The following is a 27,886-nucleotide window of genomic DNA, read 5'->3' as shown; positions in this document are numbered from 1 at the left end:
TGATCACAGGTCTGCAGAAGGCACCTCTCTTGAACTCTTGGATCAGGAAGAGAAAAAGGTCTGCAGAAGGCACCTCTCCAGAACTCTTGGATCAGGAAGAGAAAAAGCAACATCCATTTAGATCTGACAAATGTTTAATCAGAACTCGTTAAAGAAACCCAGTTAGCAATCATTACCAATGGCATCAGCATCTGTAGCAGATTATACCAAATACTAAAATGCCTCATGCTTTCAAAGTTAATATTACCTTTGGGGATCATACTTTTCTCCAAATAATATGTTTTCTCTCCCATTTCCCTGAAAGATCCATGCTTGCTGGGAAACGTAGGCCAGAGTCCCAGATTCCTTGTTGTAACTGCATCTGGAGCAACAACACCAGAGAACCTTCAGGAGCCAGGCCTCGCCACCTTCTCCTCGGCGGGGGTGGGGGTGGGGCCTGTTGCACACTCGCCACCCACTTAATGTATGAGCATTAATTCGGAAGGTGCAAGAGGGTGACAAGCTGTCTTGCCACACACTGCAAAGCCCGGCTGTGCCGACCAAGGGTCTCAAAGTCAAACATCTGCGAGAGCCCAGGTGGGCATGTTCCAGAAGGGGCAGAGGTGAGCCCTGTGCTCTGGAGAGCACAGGCTGCAAGGCTGCTGCTGGCACATGTGCACCTTTGTGTAGCTAGCATGAGATGCTTTCTGAGCAGACCCATCACAAAGGCTCCCTCTTCCCCCAGGTGCACTGGCTAGACCCCACCCTCCTCAGCCAGGCCCCCAGGGAGAGGGCACAGCCTGCACTGCTGTGGATGGTGGCCCTGGCATGCCCCATCCTAAGGAAGCAACCTTGACTCCATTGCACAGTTGGTGCCAAGCAAGGATGCAAGCCTGCTGTGGCGAGTTTCTAATTTTTCAAGAGGAGTTGCAAAGTCTAGTTTCATGTAGAACTTCTGAACTTTCAAAACAATGAGGAATCCAATTAAGAAACATGCATGGGCTCCGGCCTGTGACCCTGAGTACCCACGTTCATTTAAGATGGCCCTCCATGGTGAGCCTCAGCAGATAACGGGAGAGGCTAGTGGTGGTGACAGCTTGTAGCTGTCAGGAAAGGGTGTATGAGGCAGGCCGTGGTGCTCAGGACTGGTGCTCATGGGCCAGCGGCAGTGTGTTGGGCACAGCCAAGGACGATAGCCAAGGTGGCCGAGGGATGTGACCCCATTGCTCCTCAGGAATGGTCTAAGGGATAGAGAACATTAGACTTGGAGAAGAGAGAATGATAATAACAACAACAACAACAACAACTATAATAATAATAGCTAAAATGAATAGGGTGTATGCCAGGCACTGTGTTAAGTACATATAAAATTCTAATCACTGTGGCTGGCTCTGGGAATTGTCCTGTAACTACTATTATATCAGTTATCTCATTTAGTCTTCATCACAACATCCTTAGCCCCATTTTACAGATGAGCCAACCAGGGCTCAGAGAGGTTAAGTGACTTATCCATGCTCATGAGACTGAGATAGCTGGTGAAACCATGTCGTCCAGAGCCCACTCCCTTAACCCAGTGACCATGTGAGGGGCCTGATCCCACCACTGTCACATGGGAGATGGATTCTGTTTTCTCTGGGACATTCCACAGGAGCAGACCATAGGGTAGAAGTTAAAATGAGGCAAATTTCACTCCCATATACCTCAAATCTCTCTAAAGAGATAATGAGTTCCCCATCACTGGAGGCATCTGAGCAGAGGTTGACTCATCTCTTATAGGATTCAGTGGAAAGGACTCATGTTATTAGGTGGAGAATTGGGCTGGGTCACCTGTAATGCCCCTACCGACTCTAGGGTTATCAAAGGCACTCACGCTGAATCCCGGAGACTGAGGGACCGCCACAGCTCACCTAACTCAGCCCCTGCCTCCGCCTTCAAGCAGGGAAGGAGTTGTCACTCTTTCTACAAATGAGTCAGCTGAGGCCAGAATGAGTCACCCTGGTCTGGAGGGGCTCTTCTGAGCTTAGCATCCCCCTCTCTCTATGGCAGGCAAAGGCAATCCCAGGTGTCCAAACTTCCCTTTAGGAACACAGAGTGGAGAGAAAGAGAACTTAATTTCTTTCCCCAGAAAGTTTCTCATTCATTTGGAATGAGAAGCCTTGGCAACTGTGAACTATTCATTTACTGTGGATACAGTGAATGGCTTGGCCATTTCCCTGGGGTCAAGCAGCTAGAAGTAGCAGACAAAGGAGGAGAGTGCACCCGCCCTCCCTTGCTACCACGATGTGTACTTTGGTTCACACATTCATTCAGCCCCTCCTCCATTGAGGAACAGCTGCTCAGGGCAGACGCTGGGGAAATGGAGATGGATCTAAAGTCACCGAGAGTCGCAGGTTCCTGGGATTTTCCCCGCCAAGCTGCCTGGCCGGCCTTTCTATTTGGCACAGGCCAAGCATGTCATGAGAAAACCATGGATTTAATGACCCATTGCTTCCTTTGACCAAGATGGAGCTCCAGGCAGGGAAGCTATCGCTGCTTAACTCATGTCCTCAGGAGGCAAACCGGGGACAGTGCGTGGAAGGCCCTGCCCCGCCTGCCATGGGCCTGGAACTGCCAAGTGCATTGACCTCCTGGGCATCACCGTTAACTATGAGCACAGAGTCCAGTACGGCCGAGCCCAGGGCCCCAAACGCGGCCGGCAGGGAGCCACTCCATCGTCACAACGCTCAGCACACAGCTTACCTGTCCTAGGAGAGCTGCAAGGAGGGAGCTCTTTCCACTTCCAACATTCCCACAGATGCCCAAGACCTTCCCCTACCAGAGAAAGAGAAAAAAGACAGTCATTCTCCGAGTTCTTAGAGGGTCACCACCAAACTGCACTGGCCAGGCCAGGCAGGGACCAGTGGGGCACTGCTGGCTCTGTGAGGTGGCAGTTGCAGCCTCACCCCCCAACCCTGATACACGGCCTCATAGGAGGCAGGAGCCTCAGTCTTAATTAAGAGCCTCCTCTGCACACCCCAGCACAGCACCCGGAGGGCTTCTAGAAATCATGTATAAGCACCAGTGCAGAACAGCTTTGCGCTGCTCTGGGACACACAGGCCCTGAACAGGAGGGTGGTCCTGTGCCGACTCCAGGAAAGTAAATCTAATGGACATCAAAGGCTGCATAGCCCAGAGGGACAGTGACAGCCTGCAAGTACAGGAGGCCGGGTGCTGTTTAAAAGTCCTCTTAAAGCATCCTTCCTCCATCACAACTCAGTCTGAAATTACTGAGCAGTTAGGCTGTTCCAGCGTGTTGGCTTCATGGACTTTTCTACAGCCGCAGATCTATCAATCCAGCTGACAAATCATTGCTAAAGCCTGCTTTGTGCCAGGTGCTGTTCTGAACACCAGCAATAGCACAATACAGCAGAGAACATCACAGTCAAAAGTCTGGGTCTGCCCGCACGGAGCTTATGTTTTAGTTGGGGAGACAGTAAACAAGATAAGTAAGTAAAATATGGAGTATGTCAGATACGTGCCATGGGAGCAGATAAAGCAGCAAGGAGATGGGGGCGGGGAGCCTTACTGGACATGTGGACCTCTTAGCTTGAGCTCTCCCAGAAGGAGACCCCAAAGCAAGGAATTGAGTGAAGGTAGCTTGCTGGGGAGGTGCAGAAAACACCCGCTGGGGGGAGGGGGATGGTACAGGAGGAGGAAGGTGGCCCATCAAGGGAGTGCTGTTAGGTCAGCTCCCACAGGAGGCAAATGAAGCTCAATGCTGCTGGGAAACTCAAGGAATTGCGGAAACTGAGCATGGCTTTGTCCCCGCAATGGCTGAGGGAGTCAGGTTAAATAGCCAACAGTCAGTGTTTGAGAGCTGCTCCCTCGGCTTACTGAGGGTGGTGGGGAGGGCCCTCAGGCACACAGATGCAGATCTGGCAGCTGGAAGATGGCCAGGCCACACGGATGGGTCACTGACAGTACCTGCTACAGGTGATGTCTGAGTAAGGCCCGGAGGGGGCAAGGGAGTGAGCTGCGTAGTTATGGAGGGTGGGGCACGGCTGGCAGAATAGGAGTCCATGTGGAGACTCTGAGGTGAGACCACTCTTGTGTTCAAGCAGATATTGCAATGCAGCAGTTGGAACATCTAGAACATTCTCACTGAGACCTGCTCCCAGTGATGCCTCAGAGCAAAGATGCCCAGCACGGGGCCAAATGTGGCTTCTTTCCCACCTGAGCTAGACCAGAGGGCCCCTCGCCTGCCTGCTACCCCCAGCACAAGAGGGTTGTTGCCTGTCATCATTCAGCCCTTGGATAAGTCTTTACTGAACACCAGATACTGCACTAGGCACTGGCAATAAAGCAGTGATCAAGGTAGACGCAGTCCCTGCCTTTACTGTCACTGGCGCTGCAGGTAAGTGAAGCGGATCCATTTTAATTCCACCAAAAGGACTACAAGCAGCCGGGGCATTATGAAGACTTTGGGACAAAGAGACACAGGGATGGATCCAGCTTCCCTAGACACTTGGCTCTTAGTTGAGTCCTGTCCACTACTTGTGGCCAGATCTAAGCCTTCTAGATTCATCCTTGTCTTCAGCAGGAAATCCATGAGGCCTGCACCCCTGAGTTTCTGATTATTTGGAAAACATTATTGGAAACCTACTCTGTGCCAGGCTCTGGGCTCAGTGTAAGGCCACACGACTGTGAACAAGTTCACAGATACGTACCCTGACCTCAAGGAGGCTATGGTCTAATGGAATCTTAGAACTAAATTTGGAAAAACATAGATGCCTTGAGTTTAGGACATTTAAGGGCAGCACTTAAGCTGGACATGATTGTTAGAGGAAAAAGGCAACAGCAATAGCTCCCGTCCGTGGGGACTTAGCATTTGTGCGTGATGTGTCTTTCCGTCCTCCCATCCACCTTGTGAAGTGGGTACTATTATTAAAATACCCATGGAGCAGGTAAAGAAACTGGCTTGAAGAGGTTAGGCAATATGCTTAAGGCCATGCAGCTGGCGAGTGGCTGGGACTGGAGCCCGGGTCCACCAGGCTAGAGAGGCATAGCCCTAATCCCCAAGATATTGTGTTGCACCCTTTGTCTTCACCTTATTTCACAAAATATTTGACCATGTCCTTGACGACAAGTCATGAGCCACCAACGTACTGAAAAGGAGGAAAGCGATTGAAGGGCTGAGGAGGCTTCTTTACAACAGGAGAGCTGTTCACTGAGTCCTCTCTGGAGCAACACTGAAGACATGGTTGAAGTAATCTGGGTGCTGCACGGCAGAGGCGGGGAAGAGTGATGAGAAAGCAAGTGGGCTGCACACAGCAAGACTTCACTGAGAGCCAAGCTCAATTGCACTCAGCCAACCAAATATCATTTCCAATGAATATGTGCAGAGAGCCTTGTTAGCTACGAGGTATCACTCTACCCCAGTTACTGAGCCTAGCATCACATAATACATAAGAACCTCTCCCTCTATAGTGCTCACATGGGGAAAGGGTGAGTCAACAAGACGGGAGATTAAAATATTAGGCACAAGATTAATGCTGAGCCCTTTGCAGCAAAATCAACACTGCCATCGGGCTGTGGGCTGACGAGTACCCAGGGCAAGAAAACCACATGCAACAGAAGGTCAAACATTCCCCAAATGCAGAGCTGCTCTAAGGACTCCACCCCCGAATCCTGAGGGGAGGGAGGCAGTCAGCAGAATCTGGACGGCTTCTGTTCCTAGGCTGCTTGTGGCACTCATTTTGCTTTTTACAAGAGCAGCGTCGCTTGGTGGTTAAGAGCAGGTGGTGGCACCAGGCACCCTGGGTGTGAAGCCCTCTTCTGCCACTTTCGAGCTGTATGACTTGGACGAGTTATTTAACCTGCTGTGTCTCTGGTTCCTCAGTCATAAAGTGGGGCAGCTATACCCCCACCTCGTAAGGTTATTGGGGTAGCTAAATGAGTTAATTATGTGCCTCGTAAACAGAAATTGCTCATAACTGTCAGCTATTATAATCTATTACTGGACTTCAACGTGAAATTAAGAACAATCTGAAAAGACTTATGGAAGCTAGTCAGTTTGAGTCTAGCCACCTGAAATGGATTGTCCATTAAACACTGCAACTGGCTCTCAACTCCTGTGGAATTTGAAGATCGGCACTAATACAACCACTAAGACAACAGTATTCTCTCAGCTTGAAGAGATGTCTCCAGGTTTCATTTGCATAGCTTTAAAATTTGGGGAGAAATGGAGACATCCCACCACGACCTCCTGCTCAAACTGAATTATATTCAGCCTTGAGAAGGCCATGGTCCTGTGACACAAGGAAGAAGGATGGAGGCCACACCTTTGGAACACATACCCATCTTTCTCACCACAAAGCTTATATTGTGCAGAACCGATTTGGGGCTGCCATGTTGCTCCTGGGTACTGGTGACTCCCTGACCCGATGGACTCAAACTGTATGCCTCTGGCCTCTGTTTCTTAAGAAGATGCTTCTTCTGATTCTGCACTTTCTTTAGGTCATTTCCCCCTGGTTTCTTGCTCCCATGTCAAGGTGGCATTTGCTAAAAGCAAGACCATATCTGGCTCTTCTGGTTGGGTGATGTAAGATGGGGGGCTTTTAGCTATGAGAATTTTCTAAGAGTAAAGAAACAAAATTAACTTGGCAGACGTCATCCATTTGCAAGAATCATCCCAGTATATCTTCTAATGACCCCAAATCATAATCTTGGGAATTCTACCTGGGACATCCAGGAAAGGTATTCTGAAGATATTCCCCCAGGAGAAGCTGCAGCAAAAATAGTCTATTAGCTCATACTATGTAGAACGGTTGCCTTTTTAAGCACAAGGCCTATCTGGGTCACCCACATTGGAGAATGCTGATCCCAGCTACAATTTACCCTTATGCCCAAGATGGCCAGCTTTTGCCAGTCTTTCGGTGGTTGGCTTCACTGCTTGACACTAATGCTTATGAAACCAAGGTCACATGTTCTGTCTCTGCTGTGTCTTCTTCCTAAGTCCCCACTCAGCTCAGTTCAACAAAACACCTGCCCAGTGCCTACTCTGTGCCAGATTCTGGGGTAAACAACAGAAATGCAAATATTAGTAATAAGGCGTGCTTCCTGTCCTTGAAGAGACTGCAGTCCAGGCGGAGATGGGAACATGCACAGATCATTTCAGTGAAATGTGACAGGGACAAATCCCTGTAACTGCCAGGGATGGGACACTTGGCTCCACATCCTGGAGGCCCATGTAATTGATGCCTGAGCTGAGTCTGTACAGTGCTGTACAGGCAAAGATGAGGGAGGGGTTAGGGGAGGAGAGCTTTCTAGTAGAGGGCACAGCATGAGCAAAAACAGGCAATAGCATGGTTTGGGGGGATGAGAGGTATAAGACGAGAAGTTCAGTATAACCAAGGGCCAGAGCTCAAGGTAGGAAGGGGATAAGGAATGAAGTGGAGACATAACTGAGGATGTGCTGATGGAGGACTCAGGCTCAGTCCTGGAGAGTGAAGGACAAGGATTTCAAGCAGGTTAATGTCAGTGATCAGACAAATATTTTAAAGCTCAATTAACAGTGCAATATGTATTTGAAAAGGACAACATTGGAAAAAGACAATTGGTTCTTCAGTCACTGTGATAGTTCAGATGAGAGACTATGAATTCTTGAATGAAGGTGATGACACTAGGGACAGAGTGGAGGTTGTGGAGTCAAGAAATAGCATTGTTCCTCTAGTCTAAGATATTGGGTATTGTTACACAATTAATGTCATGAGGTTAACTCTGTGTTTTGTTCAAAATGTAATAACTCAACAGTGCACCTTCCAATCCAGTCTCATAAATGGTGCCTCTTAAAATTGAAGGAATACAGTGATCAGGAGGTGAGTCAACAGGATTCTTTTTTTTTTTAACTATTATTTGTGTCATTCTTTTTTTGTTTTTTTAAATTTTTGGCCACATTGGGTCTTCGTTGCTGTGTGCGGGCTTTCTCTAGTTGTGTCGAGTGGGGGTCACTCTTCGTTGCAGTGCGCAGGCTTCTCATTGTAGTGGTTTCTCTTGTTGCGGAGCACAGGCTCTAGGCACGTGGGCTTCAGTAGTTGTGGCACACTGGCTCAGAAGTTGTGGCTCAAGGGCTCTAGAGCGCAGGCTCAGTAGCTGTGGTGCACGGGCTTAGTTGCTCTGCGGCATGTGGGATCTTCCCGGACTAGGGCTCGAACCCGTGTCCCCTGCATTGGCAGGAGGATTCTTAACTACTGCACCACCAGGGAAGTCCCAACAGGATTCTTGATTGGTTCAATGTGGATGGTAAGGGAGAAGAGGGATACAGGCACCTAGGATGCTTAAAATGACATCCACATTTCAGACGTGAGTAAATAAGATCTTCCAATCAATTCACAGAGGTCTGAACGCACTGTTCTCTTGACTGAAATGTGCTTCTCCTTTTCCTTTCCTTGCCTCAACTTCAAAACCACTTTATCTGCCCTTCCTACACATCACTTTCACCCTTACTATATATAGCAATTACTGGGATACCTGGTCCTGTATTAGACTGGAGGCTCTTAAGAGTAAAGACTCTCTTCCTTATATTTGCATTTTCCACAGTGCCTTGCATATAGGAAGCATACAGTAAATCTTTTTTTTAATTGAGATATAGTTGATTTACAATATTAGTCTCACATACACAACATAGTGATTCAAAGTTTTTATAGATTATACTCCATTTAAAGTTATTATAAAATATTGGCTATATTCCTGTGCTGTACAATATATCCTTGTAGCTTATTTATTTTATACATAACAGTTTGTACCGCTTAATCCCCTGTTCCTATCGTGCCCCTTCCCCTTCCCTCTCCCCACTGGTAACCACTAGTTTGTTCTTTATATCTGTGAGTTTGTTTCCTTTTTGTTATATTCAGGGTATTTTGCTTTACTTTTTTAGACTTCACATTTACATGATATCATTTAGTATTTGTCTTTCTTTGTCTGACTTATTTCACTTAGCATAATGCCCTCCAAGTCCATCCACGTTCATACAAATGGCAAATTTTCATTCTTTTTATGGCTGAGTAATATTCTATTGTGTATATGTACCACGATCTTCCTTATCCATTCACCTCTCAATGGACACTTAGGTTCCTTCCGTATCTTGGCTTTTGTAAATAATGCTGCTATGAACATTGTGGTGCATGTATCTTTTCAAATTAGTGTTCTGTTTTCTTCAGATATATATACCCCAGAGGGTAATTGTTGGGTCATATGGTAGTTCTATTTTTAGTTTTTTGAGGAACCTCCACCGTGTTGTTTTCCATAGTGACTGCACAAATTTACCTTCTACCAACAGTATACGAGGGTTCTCTTTTTTCCACATCCTCCCCGACATTTGTAATTTGTGTTCTTTTTGATGATAAACATTCTGGCAGGTGTGAGGTGATATCTCATTGTGGTTTTGATTTGTATTTCCCTGATGATTAGCGATGTTGAGCATCTTTTCATCTGCCTGTTGGCATCTGCATTTCCTCTTTGGAAAAATTTCTATTCAGTTCTTTTGCCCGTTTCTAATTGGGTTGTTTGGGTTTTTGATGTTGAGTTGTATGAGCTGTTTATATATGTTGGATATTAACCCCTTATCAGTCATATCATTTGCAAATATTTTCTCCCATTCAGTAGGTTGTCTTTTCGTTTTGCCAATGCTTTCCTTTGCTGTGCTACTGTCAATTTCTCTATATCTGTTAATATTGGCTTTATATATTTAAGTGGGTCCTATGTTGAGTGCATATGTATTTATAATTGTTATATTTTCTTCTTGGATCGATCCTTTGATCATTACGTAATGCCTTTGTTTCTTGTAACAGTCTTTGTTTTAAAGTCTATTTTTTCTGATACAAGTATTGCTACTCCAGCTTTCTTTCGATTTCCATCTGCATGGAATGCCTTTTCCATCCCCTCACTTTCAATCTGTGTGTGTCTTTAGATCTGAAGTGAGTCTCTTGCAGGCAGCATGTATATCGGTTTTGTTTTCATATCCATTCAGCCACTCTATGTCTTTTGGTTGGAGCATTTAGTCTATTTACATTTAAAGTAATAATGGGTAGTTATTGTCATTTTGTTAATTGTCTTGGGGTTGTTTTTGTAGTTCTTTTTTGTTCTTTTCTTCTTTTGCTCTCTTCCTTTGTGATTTGATGACTATCTTTAGTGTTATGTTTGGATTCCTTTCTTTTTTGTGTGTGTGTTTATCTATTATAAATGTATGGTTTGTGGTTACCATGAGGTTTATATATAGCAATCTATACATATATATACACGATTATTTTAAGTTGCTGATCTCCTAATTTCAAATGCATTTTAACAACCCTGAGTTTTTACTCTCTTCCCCCACAAGTACTGTTTTTCCATATTTTACATCAATTTGTTTTGTTATCCCTTAACTATATATCGTGGATTTAGATGATTTTACTACTTTTGTCTTTTAACCTTCCTACCAATTTTATACATAGTTGATTAACTACCTTTACTGTATATTTGCCCTTACTGATAAACTTTTTCCTTTTGTGATTTTCATGTTTCTAGTTGTGTTCTTTTCTTTCTAGCTTAGAACAGTCCTTTTAACATTTCTTGTAAAGCTGATTTGATGGTTCTGAACTCTTTTAGCTTTTGCTTGTCTGTAAAGTTTTGAACTCTCCATCAAATCTGAATGAGAGTCGTGTGGTGTAGAGTATTCTTGGTTGTAGTTTTTCCCCTTTCATCACTTTAAATATATCGTGCCACTCCCTTCTGACCTGCAGAGTTTCTGCTGAAGTCAGCTGATAGCCTTATGGGAGTTTCCTTGTATGTAACTTGCTGCTTTCCCTTGCTGCTTTTAATAGTCTCTCTTTATCTTTAATTTTTGCCATTTTAATTACAATGTGTCTTTATGTGGTTCTCTTTGTGTTGATCCTGTTTGGGACTCACACAGTAAATCTTTGATGAATGAATAAATTAATAAATAAAATGACTAAATGAGTGTATAAATATGGTGTCTCCCCCCGCCACCGTCTTCATCACTTCTGTCACCACACACATCCTAGGACAAACTAGGTAGGCAAAGGGGAGATGGCTCAGTGCAAACTGAGCTCCACTCCTGGAACAAGTTAAGAGTCATGGCTTGGAGAAAGAGTAGAGGGTCAGGAACATCATCTCCCTGGGTGGAGACTCCATCTCAGTTTTACTAAAGGGGCAGGCCACCTATAATACTCTGCCTATATCCTGCTTGATGCATATTTGTGTATCCAACACTGAATGGAGGCTCTTCTCCCAACACCCACCAAACCAGTGACCCAGCCCTCCAATGGGTTGACACAGCCTCCCCTTATCTGGGAATTTTCCTGCCCCCAAATGAGAACTTTCTTCCCTGCTCACCCAGTGTTAGTTATACCTTCATTCTCCTTAGAGAGACATTGACTTCAGCTGCTGCTTTGACCGAGAAAGGTAAGATTGCAATTGAAAACTCCATTACATTAAACATGGTAATCACACTAAATGCCTGAAGAACAAAAGAGAGGTATAGAATTCAGGATGGGATGTTGCCTTGGCTTTGAACCATTAAGTCCATGGGGATTAAACTTCCTGAGATGAGAAACAGTAGCACAGTTGGGATTCTCAGAGGAAAAATTTTCTCATTTCATGGCTCAGAAATCATGGGTTGGCAAATTGAAGGTATTAACATCTTAAACTATTTTGCGTTTGGATTTTCACCAAAATGGTGGGAAACTTATCCCCTTATCTCTGTCAATCCAGAGGATAAGGTCTGAAAAGGGCCTCTAATTGAGGACCTTTGGAAATCTCCATCCATACCATATCCTTATTTGGCCTAGACCATTCTTTCAAAAACCTATGCAGGGCTTCCCTGGTGGTGCAGTGGTTGAGAGTCCGCCTGCCGATGCAGGGGACACGGGTTCGTGCCCTGGTCCGGGAAGATCCCACATGCCACGGAGCAGCTGGGCCCGTGAGCCATGGCCGCTGAGCCTGAGTGTCCGGAGCCTGTGCTCTGCAACGGGAGAGGCCACACAGTGAGAGGCCCGCGTACCGTGAAAAAAAAAAAACAAAAAAAACCTATGCAGATTTTTCCTAAATTATCCCCTTCTCTCGGTTGCTTCAGAGGCATCTGACCCTTCAGAGACAGAGCATCCTTTTACATACCACACAGAGACCAGTGTTGAAGGTGGAAGCTCCCTAGAATTATGTGCCTGGCCCAGGCTGGTTGCTGGTTCTCCTGCCCTCAGGGTCTGGCCTCCATGCCCTGCCTCCACGCACACATAAGGGACCAATTTGAGAGCCTTGGTTCCACTGTCATTTCCAAAGCAATGAACAATGACCCCCCTTCACTAGGGCCTTCCCCACTGAGCCCTGCATGGTGGGTGGATAATATCATATAGCCTCAATGAAGACAAGTTTCCTTGCTCTGTGGGTGCCCCACAGGGGGCATGATCTCATCTCTCAGCTTTCATCTTCTCATCTGTCCTTGTAATTAGCAGCCTCTCCCTAACCACCCAACTAAGAAATTAAAAACACAACTTCCATCGACAAATCTGGAGTGATCCTTCCTGCTGTTGAATGGGCCCCATGGACAGGGCCCCCAGGCTTCAACTAATCCTAGTTAGTTCATTAAGAGGATGATGAAAGATGCTCCCTTCATCACATCTGGTCCTAAATACATCCCCAAAGAGAATTCAGCTCCCCCAGGTCCTAGAGTACTATCTTGGCTCAGGAAGCCCAGGCCCTGGCTAGCAGAGTCCCCGGGCTGCCTGATGTGACAGCTCCTCAGGGCTGACCTCCTACTCATGTGGCTCTGGCAGAGGAGGAGACTGAAAGGGATTCTTAGGCCAAAGAAATACGAGCCTCGCATTCAGGGAATTTGTTCTTGGTCTAGATTTCTTCTAAATCATTGTTTTAAAAAATATTAACAATGTGCACTCAATTTGGTTTCAAATTAATTTGCTTGGTGTGTTCTGGGAAAAAAAAATTTTTTGGTTTGGGATGGTAGGCAGCAGCCACTATAATCCAGTAACATTCATTCTGTACATCAACCATTGCTGTTCGTTTTGGCTTTCGGTTCATGGCTATGTTCAAGCCCCCAGAGTGTGTGAGAGAAAAATGTGTGTGAAGAAACTAAGAAAATTAAGGTATCTCCCAAAGAAACACGGGGCAGTAATTGGATTGACAGCGCCACAGTGAATGCCCCAGAAGAGGATCCTGCCTTCTCAAACGTCCCTCCCCTCCAGATCCCTGATTTTTGGTGCAATTCTTTTCTGGTGAGCATACCTCTCCTTTTTTATTTCATTCTCTCTCTCTCTTTTTCTTGCCTTTACGTTCTTTCTTCCAACTTGCCCTTCAGACGCTGCTTTAATATCTGAAATGTTTGTTTCTTTATTTCAGTCAGGGGCCATTTCCTCTCTAGCTCAGGTCCTGAGCCCCTCACGTTCACTCCAATTCTCCTTCTGAGGTTTTCAACCCGAATATGCCTGGCCTGGGTGAGCATAAGGCTAATGAGAACAGCAACAACTTACGCAGCATTTACCGCATTCGAGGTGCTGACCGAGTGCTTTGTGGAAGACAACTTCCATCCTCACTACGATAGGGACTGTCATCACCCCATTTACAGATAATAAAACCGAGACAAGAGAGGTTCCGTGAATTGCTGTAAGTCATAGCTAGCAAGTGTGGAGTCAGGCTTTAAACAAGGGGGACCCTGATCTGGACACCACACTGCCTCTCCCAATACTGACACCCCTCCCACCCGGAGAACTTTCACCAACTCTTTTCTTGGCGTATATATGGATAAATAAGAATAAAATAGCCAAGGGCTCCTTTGGTTTCAATGTCCAAATGAAAAATTGTGTTCCAGCATTAACTACTACCCCTGCCCTGCTGTAGACTGAATAAGAGTTGCTACTAAGCTCTCCTCGGCTCCCAGTCAGCTCAAGTACTTGTCTTAGAAGTCAGGGTGGAATTCTGCTGTCTTCTGGCTCACCGTGATTGGGTGATCTGATGCCAGTGCCAGAGGAGCTACCCACCTGGCACTTGCAGAGTTGGGTACAGAAGAGGCCAGCTCTAAAGAGGTGCTTACCACTGGGGCAGCGAGCTTTCATCTCAGGAGGATGTGGCAGGTGAATGTCAGTACAATGGCTATGGTGGATGCAATGGGGGCCAGCACTGAGTTTCCACTTTGGACAAATCCAGCTTTTTCCAGTAATCTCCTTTCCCTCTTCCTTATATCTGTGAAATAGAAGCAGTCCACGGTGGTCTTATTTTGCTTGTCAAGCACCAGCATTAAGAAACGTATTACTCAATGGAATATTCCTCAGCCATAAAAATGAATGAAATATTGCCATTTGCAGCAACAAGGGTGGACCTAGAGATTATCATACTAAGTGAAGTAAGTCCGACAGAGAAAGACAAATATCATATGATAGCACTTATATGTGGAATCTAAAAAAGTAATACAAATGAACTTATCTAGGAAACAGAAAGAGACTCACAGACATAGAGAACAAAGTATAGATACCGAAGGGGAAGGGGAAGGGGGAGGGATAAATTAGGAGTCTAGGATTAACAGATACACACTACTATATATAAAATAGATAAACAACAAGGATTTACTGTAGAGCACAGGGAACTATACTCAATACCTTGTAACCTATAATGGAAAAGAATCTGAAAAAGAACATATATATATTATATACATACATATATAATATATATATGTATAACTGAATCACTTACTGTACACCTGAAACTAATACAACATTGTAAACCAACTATACTTCAATTTTTAAAAAAAGAAACATATTACTCCTGCCCTGTTCTCCTGCAAATGAGTGTTAAGGGCTCTTGTTGTGAAGTTTAAATGGGAGGAAGCACAGACAGCCCGGAGCACAATGCCAGCATGTACTGGGGGTTCAGTACATGTCAGCTGCCATTGCTGGATGGTTTCCAAGGTCCCTCCTGATCTGATTCTCTGTGTGTCAGGAGTCATACACTCAGATGCCTACAGGGGTCAGGCAAGTAAGGTAAATGAAGGGAGTGGGCAGAGAGCAATACCAGAGCGAGGATGTCCCAGGCTCACCAGACTGTTTTGAAGTCTGAAATGTGGAATTTTATGAGACATCTCCCTACTCTTAAATGTTGGGAACTAATTGAAAAAGTTAAAGTACTGTAGGGGCCAAACAAAACACATATGCCAGCCTGAAGACTGCCAGATTGAGGCCCCTGCCCTTTGTCTCAGGAACAGCTGCAAAAACCCAAGAGCACATCTCCCTTCCGTAAGTCCAGATGAGGCCATGACTCCGCACCACTCACACATAAAATTCAAGCTTCCCTCCCCTGCTGTTTAAAGAGTCCTTAATGGCAATCCCAGCGTCCTCTGCAAAAACCCTTTCACATTAGCAACATGGTGTCACAGCCCTTCTCGCTGAGGGCTGCCTACAGACCAGGTGCTGGGCTGAACCCTGCACAGGCACGCTCTCCCTCGGCTGCTCTCACCACAGTGTGACACGGCAGAAGCCATCATTATGCCCTTCTGACAGTAGAGGAAAGGCTTAGCAGGTTAAGTGACTTGCCTCTTAAGAGGCTGGGATCCAAAGCATGCTGTCCACACGCCCTTCCCCTCAAGAACACCAGCCACCTCCTTCTCCCCACGCAAAGCCTCCAGGCCTTTGCTCCTGCCCAGGGGGCTTCCCCAGCTCCATCTGTTTCCACATCCCTGCTATATCCTTCAGGGCCTGTCTAAAACGCTATCTCTGCCAGGAGGCTCATCTCTCACACCCATGGAGCTCCTCTCAGTTTCTTTTGTGGCATTTTACCCATTTTATCCTATAATTAATTCACATGTTCACTCATTCAGCACATTTTAACCTGATGTCTGCTATATACCAGGGGCTGTGCTGGGTGCTGGGGAATGTAGGGACAAACAGGGTCTCAGCTTTTCCAGTAGGGGCGATAGACAATAAAGAAACAAATAAGTAAATAAGATAATTACAAACTGTGTTGGGTGATATGAGAGAAATGAACAGGATGAAGTGATTAAGAGGTGAATGGGGACTGGACCTGCTTGAGACTGTGGTCAAGAAGGCCTCTTGGGCTTCCCTGGTGGCGCAGTGGTTGAGAGTCCGCCTGCCGATGCAGGGGACGCGGGTTCGTGCCCCGGTCCGGGAAGATCCCACATGCTGCGGAGCGGCTGGGCCCGTGAGCCATGGCCGCTGGGCCTGCGCGTCCGGAGCCTGTGCTCCATGACGGGAGAGGCCACAACAGTGAGAGGCCCGCGTACCGCAAAAAAAAAAAAAAAAAAAAAAAAAAAAAAAAGAAGGCCTCTTGAGGGCTTCCCGGGTGGCGCAGTGGTTGAGAGTCCGCCTGCCGATGCACGGGACACGGGTTCGTGCCCCGGTCCGGGAAGATCCCACATGCCGCGGAGCGGCTGGGCCCGTGAGCCATGGCCGCTGAGCCTGCGCGTCCGGAGCCTGTGCTCCGCGACGGGAGAGGCCACAGCAGTGAGAGGCCCGCGTACCGCAAAAAAAAAAAGAAGCCCTCTTGAGTCAGTGACATTGACTTCAGGAGACCCAAAGTCAAGACAAAGTCAGCATGAACATCTAGCAGAAGACATTCCAGGCAGAGGGAACAGCAACGGCAGAGATCCTGAGGCATGAACGGGTGTGGATCTTGTTCTAAAAACAGAAGGTTTCTGTGGCTCAAGCTGAGGTATCAAGGCCTGGGATAAGATGTGATGAGGTCAGGAGGTCAGCAGGGGCCCGACTGTGCTGGATCTAATAGCCCATAGGAAGGAATCTGGACTTCATCCAAAAGACCTAAACGTGAAAAAACCTAAGTGTGATAAGAGGCCACTAAAGCTTGTTCAGCAGGGGAGAGACGAGATCTGACTGACATTTTTAAAAGGTCACTCTGGCTGCTGAGTGCATCATGGGTTTTAGGGGGAAGGAGGAAAGCAGGGGTTGCATCCAGAAGTTCTTGCCATAGGCTGGAAGGGAGAGGACAATGCTTGGACTAGGGTGACAGTAGAATGAAGAGAAGCAGAAAGATTCCAGATATATTCTAGAAGTAGAGCCAGCAAACTAATAGCTATTTTTGAGCTTAGTTAACTCATCCTCCCTCAATTTTAAAACTAGGGACCCTTTTCCTAATTATTTTGTGTGATTCCCATGGCCTTGCACATAGTAGGAACTTGGTACATATTTATTGAGTTAAACTGACTTGAATTAAATTGAGTTTTAAATTGAATGATGTCAAATGGAATCAAATTTAATCACATCAAATAAATTGTATTAAAGTGAGTTCAGAGTGTGAGGAAGTATTTCTGTGTCTTCAAAGAGGGTACAATAGGGCTGCCAGCATCCCAACCTGGGGCACTTCCTTTGGCAGTCTCAAAAGCAGATTCTCTAAAGCTGCTTCCTAAAATGTGGATACACAGCTTCAGGCCCAATTACATGCTGGTCTAAAAGTGTAATTGTGGATCCAGAGAGTTAGTTGTAACGGTGGTTCAAATCATTAACCGGTCAACCACCTGAGTCTATGTCAGCAATTATGTAACTATTCCTGCAATTAGATTTGCATTTTTATTTGATTGAAATAGTCTTCATATCGTCTTTAAAACAAAACAGCTATATATGCATTCTCTTATCTGCCCAAAGCATGTCAAGTTAGTGAGACATCCGATCCTGATGAGGCTGCTGCCGGCAAGGAGGGGACATGTGTGTAAGTGTTAGTGTGTGCGTGTGTCCGTGTGGACATCTTCCCAGTCAAGGAAATAGGCTGAGCCAGCTCTTCTCCTGCTCGTAATGTTTTAGTGGACTATTTTTGTGAAAGGTAACTGGCCAGTACAAGGATTCACTGACCTCAGTATGGCTAAACCATATGTCACTCACCTGCTGAGCCCTTGGGTCTATTCTAAAATCTCTGTAATTTTTTGAAAAGCCTACAGATCAGCTCGGGGGTCGCTTCAGCCAACTTCCAGAATGCCCGGCCCCAGGACCCTTAAGAACCCCTTAGAAGAGCACATTCTACAGGGTAAGTGGTTCTTTCAGCAACTGCTCATCCTACCTGGGATGGCGTTCGTAAAAGATTTCTCCCAGGTGTACATTTAAATCAGCTTGATGCAGGTCAGAAACTCATTCATCATCTGAACTCGCTGATCTGTCACTAAAATTGCTGATCATAGAAAAGCTGAATTGAGCTTAGCCATAAACATCTGAAATCGAGGTACAAACAGTGTGTTCAGAGAATTGCTGAGTTGCAGTTGGCCTAAAAATCCAGGGATTGGAGTGTGTCAGGCCCGAGATTCTCAGCTGAATCCTTCCCTTGAGTTGTGGCTGACGTGCTCTGGGGGACACGACTGGGGTCAGGGCAGATGAGGCCAATGCATGAATTGCCAGGATGCAAGGAAAGTGCTGGGGACTTTGCCAAACTGAAGAAGCATGCTCCCCTTCCCCAGGGTATTCAAATTCAAGTTGTAAAAGAACTGTACTGTTTGTGAGCTCAAAGTAAGGGCCCAGGCTTCAGGGCCAGGCCCTGGACACAAAGTCCACTTCAGTGAGAGTGTGTGTGAAGTACAACAGCAGAGACCTGCCATTACCTGGATGGGGATGAATAGCACACACACGGATATCCCGAGGAGAGCTGTGGGCCCCACGATGAAAAAAGCGTACACCACACAGACAGCCATTAGGATAAGGATGGTGGCTAGCAAGGGACAAAACAAGGCAGCTTCAAACAAAGAATAACTATCACTTGATAGTATATTGAGCACCTGGAAAGAAAGCACATGGGTTCAGCCTTTGGAAGGGCCACCTAAACATTTCCTCAACTGAAGGCTTTTGGAATGGCTGAGGGGGTCTGAGGAAGGAAGAGAAAAACTGACTTATAGGGGGAGAGAATTGTCAGAGGACCAACAGTGTGAGTTTCGTGGGTCTCATTTTAGTGTGACTTTGGAGAGGCCTGTCTTTTAGAACTGAGAATCCCAATGAAGAAAGGCTTAAGTACCACCTGGGAACATGCCGGCGAGGTTGCCAGCTGCCTACCTGATAGCTCTATCTCCTTCTTCCTTATTAGTACAACCCTGCTTAATCAGGGCATCCATGGGCCCAGCAAAATGACCACATTTCCCAGCCTCCTTTGTGGAAGCATGGTGACCATGTAATTATGTTAAGGGCAATGAGGTATAAGCCAAAGTGCTGAATGGAACTTTGGGGATGAATTCTTAGAGGGAGCCAACTCAACTTGGAAGTCTCTTTCCTCCTACCGGCTCTCTGAAACATGGTTGGGATGGTTGGACCTGCAGCTTCCATCCTGAACCATTATGGGAGCCACATGCTAAGGTAGTGATGAAGAAAAATAGAAAAGCCTGGAAGTCCCCACTCCAGCCCCAGATCATCCTCTTCCAGACTCCTTTTACACAGAGTGAAATAAATCCATCCTGTTTAATCCACTGTTTTGGGAGGTTTTCGGTTATGTGCAACTGAATCTAATCATAATTGATACAGGATATTTTGAACAAACTGAAAGAGCAAGTGTAAGAAAGAAACAAGTCTTTTCCCTTATCTCACACCACCCAGGTTTCCCTTGGCCAGGGAAATGTTCTTCTGTAAAGGGCGAAGATTTTATTGCTAAGGATTGAGGGCTTAAGAAAATGTCAACTCTGAAGTCCAACAGGCATGGTCTTTGTTGGGACTTGGCATCCCAAATACTACACAGTTGGAATCATCAGATCCATTAGTCAATCAATTTTATTAAATGCTGTAGTATTCTCTGTACTGCTTCAGTGTCCTCACTGACGGTCAAAGGGATTGGATGAGGTCACCCCTAAGCCCTGTCCCAAGTGGAACGGGGAAGCCTTTCCAAATTCTCCAGCTTGAATGGAGCTCTCCTTTCTCTCAATTCTTCTGGTGTTTTGAGTCTCCACCACTTTACTAAGCAAGGAGATGGGACATGATGGGCAGGATATTGACAACCAAAAGGGGGGCAGATATTCCATCCAGGAAGCACATCTCACACATATTCAGAAAACTCGGAATTTAGTTTCCTAAAGTTAAACTCCTTCTGGACCAACTTACCAACAGAGATGTGTGTCAGCGTCTTGAACGACACCAGGTTTTCGAAAACCAGGGTGGAGGTGGCCACCTTCAACCGGATCGCCATGCGGTAATTTATGGCCCAGGCAAGGGCCCAAAAGAGAACTTTGGTAAACTCGGTGGTGAAAAGGGCTGTGCACAGGCTGACGCCAACCCAGACCTTCCTGGAGGTGCTCTGGGTCTGCTGGAGGATTTGGGGAATGAGAATCATCTGTAAAACAGCGCGGTGAAGAGAGAAGTGTGCTGCTGGGGGTCACGGTAGGTACAGGAGGCCTCAGCTAATGTCAGCAAGCTGACTTTATGAGGCAAACTTTTTAATTAATTTCAGTGGCTGCTGCTGTGCCTGACAAAGGATTAGCTTTATGAAAATTCGCCCCCAAGGAGCGCAAAGATAACAACAACGTACTAGACCCACCAGATCGTAGAGAAAATAACTAATGACATTCTTTGCCAGTCTGGGAACCTGGGAGACAAGGCAGAAGAAGGGCCAGTGCGCCCACCGGCCCTATGGCTGCCGTGATAATGCACAGGATATTGGCCATGATATCCATCAAAACACGCGTCCTCTGGAATTTCCAGACCTCTCGGCCCAGAGAGGCTTTCTTGGGACCCATCCTTTCTACCTCTTCATCCCAAAGGATTCGAAATCTGTGATGAAAGAACAGGAAGAAGGAAAAAGATTTACATTCCCACTTGCTGCTCAAAGCTACTCTGATGGAAAAAACTTTGCAAGAATTCTTAGCACAACCCCCATCCCTGGCAGTGGTGGCTTCAGAAGAATAGCATTTGTTCTCCCTTCTTTTTCTGGAGGGTGGATGGGACATGAGCGAGGCAGCGGGCAGAGCCCTGACACAGCACAAGCTGGTATCTGGCATTTGGGCTCTTTCCGGGCCTTGATTTCCTCCTCCTGCCTGTCTCTGGCACAATACCGGTTGTGATAAAAACACTGAGGCAACAGAGAAACCAAGAAAAAAATCTTCTCCAGGGCAGGGAGGAGTTTGTCCATTTCAAAGATCTGAAAGGAGGCCAGTGTGACAGGCGTGTGGGGACACGGGGAGGCAAGGCAGGGCCAGATCTCATGGGATCTCACAGTCCTCACGAAGGAGATTAGATTGCCAAGGAAGCCACTGCAGGCTTTTAAACCAACATGCCAAGATCATTTTACATGTCTAAAAGAACATCTGGCTGTTGTGAGAGTAGTGGGTTATGGGGGTGGGGAGCAAAGACGGAAGCAGGGAGACCACAGTGGGAGACTATCGGCATCCAGGTGGGAGGTGGCAGCGGCTTGACACTGGATTTAGGGAAAGGTGGTCAGGGAAGACAACAGGGCTTACTGATGAATTAGATGTGGGAGAAAAGGAGAAGGGGGATCAGGGGCCCCAGTTTTCTGACTTGACCAACTGTGGGAATACAGTTCACAGAGATGGGGAAAGGGGGAAGAGGGAACATCGTCAGGTGGGGCTGAAGATCAAGAATGCAGCTTTAGGGCTTCCCTCGTGGCTCAGTGGTTGACAGTCCGCCTGCCGATGCAGGGGACACAGGTTCATGCCCCGGTCCGGGAAGATCCCACATGCCGCGGAGCGGCTGGGCCCGTGAGCCATGGCCGCTGAGCCTGCACGTCCGGAGCCTGTGCTCCACAACGGGAGAGGCCACAACAGTGAGAGGCCCGCGTACCACAAAAAAACAAAACAAAAACAAAACAACAAAAAAAAGAATGCAGCTTTAGATATAGGATGCTTGTGAATCATCCAAGTCCAGTCGGATGCTGGGTGTATGAACTCAGAGTCTGGAAGAGAGGCATGGACTGAAGACAGTGTGTTATTAAGGTTGTCAACATGTGTTTGGTGGGTCAGCCTTTGGAGGAGAACATTAGCACAGAAGGGAAGAGGATCTAAGTTGATGTTGGGTAGATGGAAGGCAACATTAAAAACCGACAGAGAGGTAGAAGGAAAACCTGGTCCACAGGCACTGGTCCAGCCCCTTTCTCTCCGTGCTCCCTGGCAACTTTCTCCAGACTATAGATTTTGGAAACTACTACTGACAGATATTTCTGCAGGACACAGATGAGGGGATGCACAATTGTAGGAGCAATTGCAAGAGCATGATTATAACTCCCAGCCCTTCAAGCATATGAGGCCAAAGAGAAAGAGAATTCCAGAAGAAAGAAATGCAGAGAGAGGGCGATGAGATCTTCCCCATTGTTTAAGACATGAACCTTGAAGTTCAATGCAGCTGTTAGAAAGAATGAAGTTGAGGTTCTGGGCTGTGGAAAAATCTTTATAAACTCTTCACTGAAAATAGCAAAATGGTTAACCATGAGATAGTATGCTTCAGTTTTTGTTCAAAGAAAAAAAGATGACCTGTGAGTAAGGAGGAAGAAGAAGAGGTATTGATCTGCAGAAGATGGTAGCACAGGGTGTGTTTAACCTGAGTAGAAAAAATCCAGGACAGATGCACACCAGCATTTAACAGTGCTGACCTGTGGGGAGTGGGGCTGGAGTACGGTGGGGATACTTCCACTGCTTGAACTTCTGTTACTTTAACATTTCTATAATGAATCTGAATTAGGTTGAATCAATGAAATACATGTTTTTGCAAGCCAAAATTGTCAAATATTGGAAGTTTTCATTTGGTTCAACCTAAACATATTTTGTAATATAAAAGCTCACAATATTCTGTAATAACCTAAATGGGAAAAGAAATTGAAAGAGAATAGATACATGTATATGTGTAAGTGACTCACTTTGCTGTAACACCTGAAACTAACACAACATTGTTAATCAACTATACTCCAATATAAAATAAAAAATTTCTTTAAAAGTCCAATGACAATTTTTAAAGGGAAATACAACACCATGCCTGGAAGCAGCCCAGGTGGTGTCCAGCCAACACAGAGCGAAGTGAGATTCTGGCCACTCTTGCCCTGATGTGGTGATCCTACAAAATAGCTGATGGCCCTGCCAGAAGCCTGAAGCCTCAGGCTCTCAAGAAGTTCATTCTCCCTACCAAACCTCCCCAGTACTCACCTCCCCAGAGACTAGGCCAAGAAGGTCAGTCAGCCCAGCCCTCATCTCAGAGATAAGCCATGAGAACAGCCACCAAACCAGTGGGCGCTGATTTCCGCAAAGGGAAATGGGAGCACACACAAGGACTCACGGGTCCCTTCCCAAAGCGGGCTCCTCTCTAGATGTGACCCAGACAAATCCTGGTACCTTTTGGCATTGGTGTCGAATGAGTCATACGGTGACAGTGGGGGCAGGGTGTCCACAGTCAGCGTGTGCTTGTAGCCTCTCATCATCACTGGCGTGAGCCAAGAGAATGTGGCAAAGGATAGCAGCCCTGCGTCATCCCCAGGGTTGGGTGCCAGCCTAAAACAAGCGAAACACTCGGTGTTCCAGGTTGTTGGGGTCATTGCCTTGAGTCCCTGGCTGGAATTCTTAACTACAGTGATAACCACAGCCACGCTCAGACCTGTGACTCACATCATCAGCCCCATGAGCAGCGGTGTGCTGGGCCACCTCCTACCAGCTTGCAAGAGCTGATTGTTCAATTTTTAGGAATTCTTCAAGTCAGTTCTTAAACACAGCCTATATTAAAAATTAAATTACATAAATGTAAGTAAATTATCTTAAAGACAAAGGCAATCAATACTCAAAACTCATAGCTTCCAAGATTATTTTACTAGATTTTACTCATATTTGTTCTTTAGATTATATAAGTCTGTGGTGTCTGTGGTGGAAATACCACACAGGATAGGGCTCTATCACCATACATCTGTTCCCAACTTTGCGCTCAGTGACATCACGTTGAAATCAGCCATGGTAGGAGAATTTACATCAAAAGAGTGACAAATGCTATGAACCAGGGAATTTTTTAGTGAGCCAGTTGTTGAATATTTACCAGTGACCACCCCATGGGAAAGAGGGTACCTGCTCCATTTGGCATGAGGAAATGGAGACCCAGTAGCTGATCATCAGAGGAGTTGGACGGCTGGCTTTTGCTCTCAGGAGAATGCGGAGGGTCAGAGCACAGTGTGCCAAAGTAGAGGTGAGGCTGTCCAAGGAGGCAAGAGCTAGAGGCAAACTCATGGTTTATTGTGAGGATTAATACATGTAAGCTGCTACATAAATATTAGCTAGCAGATAAGGAGGACGGGGAGGGAGAAAGGAGAAAGGGAAGTAGAGGAGGAAGAAGAAAAGGAAGAAACAATGAAGAAGGAGGAAGAGATATGTTTCTGCCCTTGAGGAACTAGCCATCTAAGATGGAATGAGAGTCAGAGACACAAGAGTGGTATCTACTAATTGCTGAGTGTTTGTTATATTCCAGGCCCTGAAAGAGCTTGGTATTTGTAGCAGATGCTGTCAAGATGTCCTGAGTCGCAGTCCCTGGTGGCGCAGTGGTCAAGAATCTTTGTCACATCCACCTCCGATCTCAGATGTGGAGGACAGCGCTGTGCAGCTCAGGCTCATGCTGACAGCATCCCATCTCACAGATATCCTGTACCTCTTTTCACTACTGGGTTTGGGGTCTTCTCAGAGCATAAGTGCAGCCCAGAATTGCAAGGGGCTAATGTCCCCAAGAAGAAAACCTAACTAATGGAGTACAGGAGCCCACGGACAAATGCCCCCACCACCCATCCTATGGGTGGAAAATTGTACACTTCTTGGGGGGACCTAGTAGAATCCAGTCCCCATGTCTACAGCAGTGACACTGATGACACACCCCATGTTCTCCTTCCCTGCCCCACTCTCCCTAAATCTTGCCTCCTGCTTCTTGAAATCACCTCCCAAAGAAGCTAACTGCATCCAAGTTTTTCATTCAGCCTCTGCTTTTGGGAGAACCCAAGCTAAGATAATATTAATAAGGTACTATGTGCCTGGTGCATAGTAAATGTTTCCTAAAGGGTAACTTTAATGATGAAGTCATGCATTACCTCATGTAATCCTAACAACAGCTCAGTGAGATAAGTAGTTGAGAAATATTATGACCCCATTTCATAGACAAGAACATTAAGGCACAAAGAGGTTAGGGTACTTGCCCAAAATCTTATAGCTGCTCAGTGGTGAAGTAGGGATTCAAACCCAATGCTTGCTGACTCCAGGGTCCCATCATCCTCTTAAGCACTATCCCACATTTCCTCTCCACAAAGAAATTGTAAATTGAGCCAAAACGGTGGGTAGTTAGAGCTCTTCTGAATGGGGCTAAGGATGGTACACCAAGCCCTCACTTTTCAACCTTCACCTCTCACCTTAGAGGGCTCACAGGTGTATCTTTGGTCCATGGATTCTAGGAGAGAGCAGTGCTGTATCACCTCATTATAAAGATGCTACTTGGCCTTCTGCTGCTCAGAGGGCAGGCTATAGGGCACTTCTCATGTAGAAAAGGCAGCTTTCTATAATGTTATAGTTAATGTAATGTTAAGAATACATATATATTATAATATGACGCTATAGTTAAGCATGTGAGCTTGGAAATCAGCCTGCCTGCGTTCTTATTCTGTGGTTCAAAACTGACCCAATTCTCTCTCCTCACCTGTATCCCAGACCCTTGGAGCTCCTTCCTTCAAGACATTTCTCCACACCTTGAATCTGTGCTGACTTGTGACTTGCTTTGGCCAATAGAATGCAGTGAAAGAAATGGTGTACCGGTTCTGAGCCTGAGTCTCAAGAAGGCCTATATGCTTCGTCTCATCCTCTTGGCCACCTACTGCATTACTATGTGATCAAGGGCAGGTTAGCTTGCTCGAGGTTCATAGCCCATGTGGCCCACCTTCCCCCAGCCAGTCAACCCCCAGAAGCATAACCATCTCGTTGACCAGCAGATGCATAAGAAAGCCTGGTCAAGACCAGATGAATCACCCAACTAGGCTTAGCCCAAGTTGCTGACCCACCCATAAAATTGTAAGCTAAATAAATGGGAATTGTCTCAGGCTACTAAATGTAGAGGCAGTTTGTTACAAAGCAAAATCTACCTGATTAAATTTGTGCAAGTTATTTAACCTTGCTGTGTCTCACTTACTCACCCATCAGATAAAGATAATCACAACACCTCCAGGGTGGTTGTGAAGAGTGAATGAGAAGATGATTGTAAAGCACCTGAACAGGTCCTGGCACATGGAAAGCTCTCTTAAACATTTGCTATTGTCTCCCTTTCACCAAAGGACAGGAGGATTCATGAAGTGAATGGTCAATAAATGAAAAAAATGGATGGATGGATAGATGGATGGAAAGACAAAAGGACAAGCATATAGAGCAGCAACATGGGGAATGGGGTCAGGGTCCACTCTCCTGATGGGCTGGAAATGATTCCTAGAAGTTCTGCCCAGGACCTCCCTCCAATCCTCCTCCTGGCTTACCTTGCATAGAGTCTCACTGGAATCATGGTCTTCAAGCTGGGGTCATATCTCTCTGAAAATGATCTCTGCTGGCCTCGCCAGTCCAGATCAGAGATAAGGCAGGGGCCATCACCCACCATCTTGATGGCAGTCTAGAGCCCTGGGTTCCTGGCTTTGGGACCTTCACTCTACAGCAGAGAGATGAGGAGATGAGAAGATACTCTGGAATGAGATCAGGCAGCCCCTACTCCACCCAGACCAGCTCCTTTTCTCTGACCACTCAGACCTGGTTTCACCAATCAACCCTCCACATTCATGGGAGAGCGTGGCCAGAGACCCCACAACCCATTTTGGGTTGACTGGGAGCAGAAAAGCCTGTTACAGGTTTTCTACCAGGAGCCAGCCCATGACCAAGACTGAGTCCCAGCCCGGCAAAAGAACCCCAAGATGGTGGATTTTCTGCCTTATTGTGACCCAGAATGAAGTCTGCCACACATACAAACCCTTTTTTCTCTCTGATTCTTTCAGATACCCAAGCTTGTGCATCCACGTTCCCATGTCCTCACACCCAAGGATCAGAGAACTTCAACGAGACCACCTCTCAGGACCAGGCATATCTGAACAAGCGCACAATCCCCCCACTTTTGTAACCCCTACCCCAAAGGGAAACCAACAATCCAGGTAGAGAGGACCCTTTTGGGAGTGCCCATCCAGTCCACAAACCAACCACCCTATTCACCGATCACCTAAATGAAAAGAAAAGAGAATGATTCCTGAAGGTTTTCTATTTCTAGTTCCAGTTCTTCCCTGATACACAGCTCTATTCTTGCCCTAGAGTTCTATGACATTCTGCTCCCCATATCCTATCAATACATTCTCTTTTTTAACCTAAATATACCAAGTTGGTTTCTGTCACTTGCAACCAGAAGCCTCACTATTATAAATACATGGGTCCCCATCTTATGAATTCTCTCTGGAATTTTTCATGGCTATAAACATAAAATAAACCAATTCCCACTGAAGTTTTAATGGCTGATAAACCTATGGCATGTCAGAATTAGAAGTATCCTCAAATGCAATCTTTTATAAACTCCTCATTGAACAGAAGAGGAAACAAAGGCCCAGAGAGGCAAAGGGACTTACTCAAGAGTATATGTAGTAGTGACATCAGATTCATGGCTAAGACATACCTCATTTGTGCTTCCCTGGCCCCTAACAAGAGCAATTTTGCAGGGGAATCCACAGAACGTCTGAGAAAACCTCGGTGTCCCTAGCAGCGCTGACAGAAGGTATTTCTCTCCCAAAGGCAGTTAGTAAAGACTGGAGGAGGTGACTACTACTTCAAATGCATATGAGAAGTCTAACAAAGAGGAATCATTAAAAAGAACCAAAAAATCATGCTGAAGAATACAACAAATAAAATGAAAACTGTAATAGAGAGTATCAACAGGAGGAAGAACCTGTAAGTTAGAAGACAAGAACTTTG

The 27,886-nt window shown here is 46.1% G+C and overlaps 1 protein-coding gene and 1 pseudogene across 2 annotated transcripts in view; both read right to left on the bottom strand.

The window, feature by feature from the left end:
* LOC307178433 (ATP-binding cassette sub-family C member 12-like) overlaps positions 1–27,886 on the bottom strand; it is a 154,783-nt pseudogene that overhangs the window by 33,323 nt on the left and 93,574 nt on the right. The window lies entirely within an intron of this gene.
* LOC307179438 (ATP-binding cassette sub-family C member 12-like) lies at positions 184–26,540 on the bottom strand (the record flags this gene model as incomplete). Its single annotated transcript, XM_079908580.1, is given in 16 exon segments — positions 184–340; positions 342–361; positions 2,719–2,790; positions 6,319–6,478; positions 6,480–6,592; positions 11,366–11,473; positions 14,057–14,074; positions 14,078–14,205; positions 18,040–18,079; positions 18,083–18,151; positions 18,155–18,187; positions 18,572–18,745; positions 20,044–20,277; positions 20,567–20,714; positions 23,279–23,434; positions 26,422–26,540. Coding segments are annotated over 16 exon segments (1,689 nt in total). The 3' UTR covers positions 184–243.

This window comes from Stenella coeruleoalba (assembly GCF_951394435.1).
Source record: "Stenella coeruleoalba genome assembly, chromosome: 20".
In the NCBI taxonomy this organism is placed as follows: domain Eukaryota; kingdom Metazoa; phylum Chordata; class Mammalia; order Artiodactyla; family Delphinidae; genus Stenella; species Stenella coeruleoalba.
The sequence above is the reverse complement of the archived record's forward strand: the minus strand, read 5'-3'. Positions and strand labels throughout refer to the sequence as shown.